Here is a 10,947-nt window from a genome sequence, read left to right on the forward strand (position 1 = left end):
GGACACAGGTGTATTCGTTGGGAATAGTTATGGTCTCCGGAAAAATGGCCGCCGCGCCACACCTGTATTGGTTATCGAGCACTAGAGCGCACAGGGCTGTGGTGGTTTTGGCCTCTAGCGCTTAGCCGATTCACTGCCCCCTCAGTCTTCGAGCGGTGACGTCATGTCGCTGCTAGAGAAGAGATCTGCAGAAGGACGGTTGATGATGAATGAAGCAGGCATACGGCTGCTGGGGTGATCTGTGCTGTGGTTGATGGTATGTATTCAGGAGAAAGGGACTTCTGCAGCATTCATCAAACTGCATATGAGGAGAGTCTCTGCACTAAGCTTCTCATTGCCAGGGGAGAGCAGTCTCTGCATCTGACGTTTGGGACAGATGTGAAGTCATGCCTGGAGGAACATCAGCATCTCAGCCACTAATGCCTTGTGCGTGTTCACCTTGTCGATGAGTGTCATGTTAGGTATGTTTGATGTCCTCAATTAAAGATTACATCACCGGGAACAAGAGCTTGCACGCTGCAGGAAAGGACTCGTTTCCAGCCTTGGCATCGCTACTACGATTGTCTTTGCTACCATGCCTATAGTGCAGGGCAGTGCCTTGTGGAATCTCCAGAGGGTCTTCAACCATCCAAGGTCTTCAAAAGAGACTGAGACCAAAGATGACAAATCCGTGCCTTCCTCCCAGGTGTCTTCGTTTCGGAAGCCCGCTAACGCTTCTAGCCTTTTTGTTAGGTTTTCCTCAACCCCTTGCCATTCTCCAAAAAGGTCAGCCTCTGCCCCGCAAGGACTGCCTCAAACGTCAGCTCCGAGTCCTTGCAGCAGCTCGTCCCCTGCAGAAGCTGCGGTCACCAACGAATCCAGCATCAGTAAGTCAACTTCAGCGCCTCACGCCTTTACCTCAAAGCCCAACGTTCTTGAAATTCCTGTTGGATCTAAACACCAGGCCCCTAAACAGCCTTCTACTTCTGATAGTACACTGAGCTCTCCTCAAAATATCTCTTCTCCATCGCAGTCACCTTCCCTCAGCCCACGCTCTTTGGGGTCTTGCCCCAATATATCCCCCACCAAGCCTCAGGAGCCCTGTCCAGGTCTTTCTGACTTGAGCTCAAAAGCTTCACCATCTAAATTGTCTTCCCCAAAACCGACTTCTAAAAAAACATCTGATGAACGTTTTTCTGCCCAGCATCACTCCCCTGCCCTTCAGAATTCATCGCGCTGTAGCCCGTCCCTTTCTCTTCGTAAAACAGCCGCATCCACCCCATGTAGACATGCATCGTGCAGCTCCTCGCATAGTTCTCCAGCCCAGTCGCCATTGAAGTCTCCTAATTCATCCCGAAGAGCCTCCACGCAGGGGGAGCAGCTTCCAGTGACTCCTAACCCCCCTTGGTCAGAGTTGATGGAGGCGCGACGCAGGTTGATGGCGGTGGAATGTCGCAGGCGGGCTCTCTGTGCCTTGGAGATGAGAGTCCAACAGGTGCACTATGTCTTTCTTCAAGCCGAAATGCGAGTAGCAAGGCAGAAGGAGGGGTTGGTGAAACTGGTAGAGGCTGCGGGTCGGGCTGAGGTGCAGACGGCAGTTCACGGGCAAAGAATTCGGAAAGTTCTGCGCCATCACAAACCACGATTGCTGGCTTGTGCTCTGTGCGTACCCTGGCCTTCAAAAAGCGAGCGTCGCAGCGTTCAGCACCCTCGCCATTCACGCTGTGCAGTTTTCCAGGGTCGAATCCAAGTGCTAAGAGGCTGTATAGGTAGTGATGAACTTGCTACAAGAGATTAATATATAGATTCAGGGCTCCCTGTGACCTTGTAGTCTTTTGAATGTGCTTCTCGTTTTAAAAAGCTATGCTGCTCAAGTGTTTTTTTTTTTTTTTTTTATTACAAGCTGCCATTCTATACCCCAAAAAAGACTTGCATCTCTTCCTACCAAAAAAGGATTAATCCATCTTGATGCAACATTTTGGCAGTTTCCTTTTTACTTTAAGGCTTTTTCATTATAGTACTGCTTGGCCCTAAAACTAAGAATTATGCTCGTACACCATAAAATATTAACTGCACCAATGTTTTATGTAATCGTTTGACATGACTCCATGTTCCTAAAAGCACTTAGCTTCTTAACAGGAAAAAAAAAAATCACTAGTGACATTCCGTGCCCACAGTACCATATTTCTGCAGCATCTGTACTGAGGTTATTACAAGCTGTTCTGATTATATAATGACTTGATCTTTCACTGTGTACAATGTATGTCGGGCATTCTCCATAACTGACTGCTAGGAAAGGTAATGCTGAACAAAGCTGCTATGCGGTTGAATGTGAAGTAGTGATGAAAAAAAAAGTACAGGCTGCTACAGTATGAAATTTTCTCCAACTATGCTCTGTTAAATGATAATGCATTTTTTTTTTTTTTTTTACCGATTGCTACTGTTTACAGGACAGACTTTCTTCACGCAATCCTTGATGGAATGGATTTGTCTTTTGAAATGCTCTCGAATCAGGTCCTGAATTTGTAATGTAATGGGGGAGTTAATGTAATGAATTAATGAGGCCATGCGAAATGTAATATATTTATAGAAGCATGATCATCATTCTGCAGAATATAAAGTAACGACTCAGCAGGGGAACCAAAAATAGTGTTTTAAAGCGGATCGATGTCTAAAGTTAGATTGTCCTAACCGGTAATCGTTAGCGCAATATAACATGACCATGCATTTAGTAAAACATTGGGGTTTATTTACTAAAATCTGGAGAGTGCTAAATCTGGTGCAGCTCTGCATAGAAACTAATCCCCTTTTTTTTTGTCAAAGCTTAAAGAGGAAGTAAATGCATGTGAAAAAAAACCTGTAAAGACAAAGGCATAATGAGCTAGTATGCATCACATACTAGCTCATTATGAAATACTTACCTAAAAACGAAGCCCCCGAAGTGTCGCCTGCTCAGCAACAGTCTGGCCGCCCTGCTTCCTTGTCCGCGTCCTCCGGCCATCTGATTGGCCGGAGGCGTGATTACATCACTCCCGCGCATGCGCGAGAGAGCCGCCGTTCACAGCATAAGGTTCTGAAGGAACGGCAGGGGTGGCCGTTCCTTCAGAGCGCATGCGCCAATGACGTCATCGGCTGCATGCATTGTAAATATCTCCTAAACGGTGCATGTTTAGGAGATATTTATAGCACCTATAGGTAAGCCTTAATATAGGCTTACCTATAGGTAAATGTAAAAAAAAAGTGGGTTTACAACCTCTTTAAAGTGGCTGTAAACCTCAGTCATGAAATGTGAACAAAGCACATATATCTGTAGCGTTTACTTGCCTCTCTCTAAAGCTCAAACAGTATTGAAATGTAATCTCTCCTGCACAAATTAGCAGCATTTAATCACATTTAGCAGCGCTTCTATTAGTTCATCTTTAAATGTCCATAAAAACAAGTGTGCATATAGGGTTAAATGGTGGTTGCAAAATGGTTTTCAAAACTGCAGTGAATCACCCTGGTGTTTCTTCAGGCGTATACTAATTTCACCATCACCACACCTTCTGAGCTCCCCATAGAAATGGACATTCACCAGAAACAAAATCTTTTATGCCTGTATGCTTTTGGCTGCATGGGCCCTTTTCCAATGGACATCCAATAATCCCAGGCGCTTCGGATCAGGATATTTAAGTTTTCTCCCAGTACCAGGATCAGGGACCATAAGCCTCCAATACAATGTAAGCAAAAACAAAGGCACAGGGATAGTGTAATATTGCTTAAAGCTTTATTCCGTATAAAACACTCCAAATCTGCTTACATCAATTTTAATCAACAGAGCATGTATGTGTATAGTAACCGAGAGTACCGCTGCTCGCCGTCTGCGAGTGAGATGCAGATCCGTGCTTACCGCTGGCCTCGGCGATTCCCGGAACTAGCCGCAGTAGCGTCTCCGGTTGCTGGAAGCAACATATGTACATTCTGACGCGTTTCGTCACGTGGACTTCGACTGAGGACACCCATACGCTGTCTTGTGTTTCCTTATGTACACCTCATCGGACCTCCCCCATCTAGTCAATTAACCACTGGGTGACCAGATTGGACTTGTAAGCGCCATCCCAATCCAGCTGCCATCCTATTATTAAGGGCAATTACTTTTGTTAACAGCTCCATTCACACCTGAGCGTAGCGATTTACTGGCTTTTTTTCGGCCATTTTATGTAAAGTCTTTTTGCAGCTTTTTACAAGCATTTTAAAGCGTATTAAGTGTTTTACAGCTTCCGGTGATTTTGTTTAGCCAATAGAAAGCACTAGGGGGAGGAGAGGGAGAGAAAATTAGGGGTGGAGAGCTGCTATTTGAGCGGAAAAGGAGCAACAAAACGCTCGTAAAACACTCAAGTCAGGTATTTCAAATAAAGTCTATGAGGCCAAAAAGAAGCTCATGTACTTTTTTGAGCGACAGGCGTTTTGCTTCAGGCGACAGAGCGCTCAGGTGTGAACAGGGGCCTCTGAAATGAATGGGATTTGGCTTTTTGAGCGTTTTAGAGCTATAAGTTTCAAGCAGAAAATCGCTCAGGTGTAAATGGGGCGTAAAGCCGTATACACACTATACAACTTTTGTTATTAGATTTCCTTTAGATTTACCTTCAACTATGTAGTGTAAGGGCCTGCCTGATTGCATACAAATTTAAATTGTTTAGGTTTGAGCTCATATTATATGGTTTTGGTAAATTTAAAGGAAAAAAATCTATAGAAAATTGTATAGTGTGTAGCCTAGCTTAAGGCCTCATGCACACTGGACATTTTTACAGCTGCGGTTTTTGGCTTCAGGAATTTTTTCTGCAGCCAGTAAACTCCCCAGCATGTTATCCTATGTGTCCAAGCACGCATAGGCTCTTATCAGTGTTTTTTTGGCAGGGGCGTTTTCTGGCTAGAGGAAAAACCCCAGAACTAGTCCGTTTTGAAGAGTTTTTTTTTGCTGTAAAAATGCTCTAACTCTGAAAAACGCAGTTATTAGGCCTTTAATTTTGCTAAAATAAAACTAATGCCAAAATATGGTATTCTACAGCTAAAGCTACTGATGTTTTTATAATGTCCAGTGTGCATGAAGCCTAAGTGTCATTTCTTTCTGGTGCTTCTTTCCTCTGTTATCAGAGTCACTTCTGAGACGTTTTCCCGACACAGGATAAAATTGTGATGGGGAGGGAGATAAGCACTCAGCTTGGCTTTTCAAAATACAGCTCTGCATATTCCTTCATTCCTCTGCCTATGTGTGGGGTGGGGGCAGTGTCCCTTTCCTCCAATCAGCTCTCACACAGTGTATAAGAGCTGTAACTGCAGCTCTCCACCCCCTCCTCTGTACTCCTCGCAGATACAGAAGTATTTTTTATCACAATTGTGCTTTTTTGAAGGGTTGTAGACAGGACAAGACTGCAGATACACAAGTAAAACGTATCTAGGAGGATTTGTTTAATCTCCGTGTATCATCAGAGGCTATTCACTTCACTGGGTATATGTGAGGGCTTACAACCACTTTAATTGAACAAGCTGAACTTAGAAGCTGTTTGGCTACCATGCCCAGCTGCACCAAGTTTTGCACTCTCCAGTTTTAGTAAATCAACCCCATTGTATCTTAAGCATATCATTACTGATTAGAAGCAGCAGCACCTAAGTACACGTACCAGTGCCTAGGCACACTGTTAATCCATGACCTTTTTACAATTAGAACCCCTAATGTATTTGTAGAAAAAATCACAAGTCACATTAAGTACTACTACGACTTTAAAAAGCTCTCAATAGCCTGGTTTCCTTTACTTATGCAAAGCTAGAAACAGAACTGTAGGAATTGTATAAGGATTTTATCATATTTATATAAAAGCAGCAAATCACAAATACATAACCTTATATATTGTTTCATGCAACCAAAACATGTAATCGAGGTATAGTTACTGACAATGTTACTTAAATGTCAATGCAAAGAATCCAGTGTGCGTGTATGTAATATATTTTATACGTATGTACGTATATTATTTAGGGAATTGGTCAGTCTTGTGTTTATTTTTATTTTTTTATGAATCGAGCCTGCAGTCTCATGCCACCTTTGGTTCCCTTACTTCTGGTTAAGAACTATTGCTATAGCATCAGGAGTGTTACGTCCCCAAGGACTACACTGACCATTTCTGATTAATTGATTACACTTTTTGAGGAGGGATTTATTAAAACTGGAGCAGACATAATCTGGCGCAGAGTAACTCCACTTTTGTTGCGGAAAAAAAAAAAAATTCCCCTCTGGGTGATCTATGTACATTTCAGTGATTTTAACAAACTTTGTTGCAGATTCCTACCTTTTGTTATTCTGAATAAATCATTTGTTTGTTCCTCTGTGCTATGTGGGTCTAATGGGAGTGGTTTCATAATTATCAGCTGTGGCGGCTGCAGGGCTCTAATGAGGAAATCTGCTGGGCCTGCATCCCTTTAGACATGTTCCTATTGGGGGTATCTCCCAAAAAATGACATTTGTGTTGCAGGGGATGCCAGAAATCTTACTTGTATCTTAGGCAGACTTCTGGGAAAATTGGTGAGCCAATCACACAAGCAGGAAATTGTTTCTGGGGTGTGGTCAGTACACATTCTGTGTACAGAACAGCTCCCGGTAGCCATATTGCATTGCATTTTCAGAAAATTGCAACAGCTGCAGATTAAAAAGGAAAGGTCATTTTTATTAACATTCAATCACAATATGATTTGTGTCGCAATTGTATATGCTATATTGTTTTTCTTTATTTGCTGATTTTTTTTTCTTTTTTCCCCACAAAAGGGGAGTTACCCTTTAAGCTTTGAAAAGGAAACTTTAAAGCTGATTGGATACCATGAACAGCTGCTCCAGTTTTGGTACATTCTCTTCTTTGTGTCATCAGGAGGTCTGGTTTGGGGACAAAAAGAGTTGCCTAGAGATAGCATGCTCCTCTGCTGATATGGTGGCTGCCTCATAGCCATAAAGCACTGTGGAATGTATGAATAATTGGACCTAGGCAAAAGAAGAGCTGCAGAATGCATACAATAAGTGCTACATCATTCACAATTGACTTGTCTCTCACTGCTGTAGGGGAAGGTTCAAGTCAAGTTCTGCTTTAAGATGCACTTAAAAATAAGGTTACTTTTTAGCTCTTATTGCAGCATATTTATTCTATCCTGCTACTCTAAAAATTCAGTGTAAAATTCAGCATATTAACCTGTATGTACATATAGAAATATTTTATAGTTTATTTTCTGGTGTTGCTAAGTTGAAGATATTGCTTAATATTTAGGCCCTTGCCCACGGGGTGTTTAGCCCCTGTGCATGCCATTATGGCGTTTTAGTGTGCGCAAGAGCCACAGGGGCAGTGTCCACGCTGCTGCCTGCTAGACACAGCCTATTTCAGCCTGCCATAGACTTTGACAGGCAGGGGGGCTAGACGCTGCTTTTGTGCCTTCCAGGCTCGTGAAAACGTGAGGATTGCATGTACAGGGGCCAGACACTGCATGTGCAAAGGGCCCTACATTTGTGACAATTTAGTAAGTTTTTTTGTTTTTTTTAGAAAGATCATGGTAAGCTGCTAATTTTTATATTGTGATAAGCACTCAGAAAGGAAAGCACTGTAAGGGGTCGTTCACACCGGGTGCATTGATCTGCGCATGAACTCTAAGGCTACAGGCGACTAGCCCTAGCTCGAATGATGGCGGTAGGAATCTGCTGATTCTTGCAATTGTTTTTGCCGCTAAACCTTGTACACTTCAGTGACTCTATGCACAGCAGCGCATTGTTGCACATTGTTGAGCTCTGCATTTTTTACAGCGCACTTGTATTATGTAAACAGGGCACATAGAGAAAATTTGTTTTTTAGGCGACATTCACATGGGCTACTAGCCCTGGTGCAAATGACAGCAGTGGTCGCCACAGCGATTTGGCTGTCCGCACAGCCAGCAGTTACCTGCGGTGTTTGCTGCTGGAAGCACTTTGCATGTGACCAAAAGTAATCACTCCAGGTTATCATTATCTGTGCGAACATAGCAGCTAGACACACACAGTGCATCCAGTAGCGACCACCGCAGGTAACCGCTGGCTGTGCGGACAGCCACAGATAGTTGCGGCAACCATCACTGTCATTCCTTCTGCTGTCATTTTCATCCTGGCTATTTGCTTGTGTGACTGTAGCCTAAAAAACAATTGTTCGCTTTTTGCCCTGTTCACATCACACAAGTGTACTGCAAAAAATGCAGAGCACAACAACGTTGTGTGAAGCCCCGTACACACGTACCGATGGTCGGCATACAAATGTTCCTCTTTTCTCCCCGGGATGTCGGTGTCTGCTGAAAAGTGCAAAGACAGCACAAGGACAGCACAAGAATTTTGTCCGCCGACTGCAGAAGTGATGTCATGTAATGGTTAACTTTCCCTGTGTTTTCTATTTTCTGAGCATGCCCAGTCTTGCAAATCTGCGGTCTGTCGGCCGAATTGTGTACTGACAGGCGAACAATCGTCCGTTCTGGTGTCGGCATACAAAAATTTTCATGTTTGCAAGAAAGACTTTTGTCCGCGGATTGTGCGCAGACATCTGTCGGAGGCACCATACTAACACGCGTACAATCGGCAGATCCTTCGTCCACCGACGTTTGTATGCCGACGATCGGTACGTGTGTACGGGCCTTGAGTTAAAAAGAATCTGAAAGTTTAAAGTTTTTAAAAAAATGAAGGAAAAAAAAAAGGCACGTATTGAAACAACACATTGCAGTCTGCTTGCACAAGCACACCAGTGTGCATGGGTTATGCGCACCATAACCAGCTCTCATTGGTGTGAATGGGTCCTAAATCTTTTAATCCAGATTAGAGGGGGGATTCCTGTAAATATTGTACTGTCTCTGATATTTAGGTAAAGTAGACAGCTCCTAAAACTGCTGCTTCTGACTTTTCTTAGCTGCTGAGAGCAGTGATTTAGCGTTTTTGCACTTTTCTCGTCTCTTGCTTGATTGAGGTTGCAAATCTTGTTTAAAATGTGCCAGGGCATTCCATCTTTTTTTAGTAGCAAAATCTGTTTTATAAATCCTTGTGCTTGTAGTTTCTATCCTCTATAGTAGGGGTCTCCAAACTTTCTAAACAAAGAGCCAATTTATTGTCCTTCAGACTCTAGGGGGGCTTACTGTGATTAACGGCGGTGGAAATTTTCCTGGCATCAGTGGGCATAAACATCACCATATTAGTGGAAGGAATAGTGCCCCATCCTTGGTATCATTGGGATGAATAATGCCCTATTATTGGTGTGAATTGGATGAAAAGTGTCTCATAATATTGAGAGGAATAGTGCCCCAAGGGCCGAATAAAGGCAGGACAAGGGCTGCAGTTTGGAGACCACTGCCTTATAGCTATATCATTAATAAATGCAAAAACTTGGTATGCTCAAAACATATTTAAATATCGCCTGGATTTGGGTGGTTGAGTTAGGCACAGATTTCTTATATTTCTCAGGTCATCCTGTGCAGTAAGACTTCTGTTTACAAGGATCCTTAAGCCTCGTACACACGCGTCGAAAATCGACAGGGAATTTTCGTCCGATGACCGATCTGCCGATTTATGTATGATGCTTCCGACAACCGACTCCAACTTTTTGGCCGAAAAAAATCTGGTGTGCAGGCTATAAAATTTTTGTGCACTGTCAAAACACTGCCTATTTTCGTGCAGTCAGTACAGATTTCGACAGGGAAAAATCTAATGAGCAAGACTGGGCATGCTCAGAGAAGAAAGAACACAAAGAGAGCAAACCAACACATGATATCACTTCTGAAGTAGAATTTTGTCGGGCGAGAAAATTCGTGTGCAGTCTAGGCACATTCCAACCAACAAAACACCCCTCTGGACAAAAGACGGACGATCGGTCGGCCGATAATCGTTGCGTGTGTACTAGGCTTTACTTTGTCAAAAAATGGGAAATGTAGAAAAATGGTGTTGGCTTTGTAGGAGCAAGGCAATACAAAAATCTTGAGGGTGCTTTAACCCACCAGCAATTTTGGGTGGACTTTTATGGAATGTGGAGGTTGCTATCACTTCTCAAAACGTTAACCTACTGATTGTCATACTGATTTTATGAATGAATGAAAATGGGGAATTCAGATTAATTGAACCTTTCTAACTTTATTAGTTCCGTGCTTGTTTCAAGTCGATGACTCAAAGTATTAGGCTAGAGACAGACACGCATTAAAAAAAAAAAAAAAAAAGCTGATTGGTTTTTGTGCAGAGCTGCACCAGGATTTGCACTTTCCAGTTTTAGTAAATCAAACCAACTATGTGCAATTATTGCATATCTATGCTTCATGCTTTTTTTGGTCTGTGGCATTCTAAAGCCAGGCAACTAACCTTTTCAGGAGTCCAACATTGGCAACTTGCATATTATGAAAGGTGCACTTCAGGAAGATTTCATGTATTCTAATAGAAATAATACATTGATATTCAATATATCTCTCTACATAAAGCTCAGTCAACAATGGGGGGAAAAAAACTTTGTCAGTTTTGCTTTTTTTTTGTTTTTTTACTTCACTATTGACTAAAATAAAATCCGTACGAATGAAACTGGCTACTTTAAAAATATGGTTTGCAGGATTTGTGTCTATAACTGTATTGTGTAGAGAACAATATATGGATTGATTGTTATACAATGGATATTACATATTAACTAGTGAAGATCTTAGCTTTACAATAGACCAGTTAGGAAATCTGCTTTTTATTACCAGTACATATTCTCTATAATAGAATCACAAGGATATTACATTTCAACATATATACTTTTAATATTGGCTGCTTAAGTATAGTTATAGTCAGGTATTTTTAAGTATATATGAATATATATATATATATATTGTAAATGACTATTATTGTTATAAAACCTAGAGTAGTGTAAAAGGTAAATGTATTTTCAGTAACATACTTTGCTAAAGAATGTAATGATTAAAGATCACCCA

General features: G+C 42.1%; 1 protein-coding gene across 1 annotated transcript; it reads left to right on the forward strand.

Moving 5' to 3' along the window:
* Positions 1-4: 4 nt before the first annotated feature.
* TRNP1 (TMF1 regulated nuclear protein 1) lies at positions 5-1,871 on the forward strand. Its single transcript, XM_082248577.1, has one exon. It carries the CDS (start codon positions 575-577, stop codon positions 1,775-1,777), a length of 1,203 nt encoding a protein of 400 aa, XP_082104703.1. The 5' UTR covers positions 5-574; the 3' UTR covers positions 1,778-1,871.
* Positions 1,872-10,947: the final 9,076 nt, after the last annotated feature.

Source organism: Pelophylax lessonae (genome assembly GCF_965119305.1).
Source record: "Pelophylax lessonae genome assembly, chromosome: 2".
In the NCBI taxonomy this organism is placed as follows: Eukaryota; Metazoa; Chordata; class Amphibia; order Anura; family Ranidae; genus Pelophylax; species Pelophylax lessonae.

Excerpts from the sequence above, each read along its gene's own strand:
- TRNP1 (XM_082248577.1), top strand. The coding sequence starts at position 575 with ATGCCTATAGTGCAGGGCAGTGCCTTGTGGAATCTCCAGAGGGTCTTC.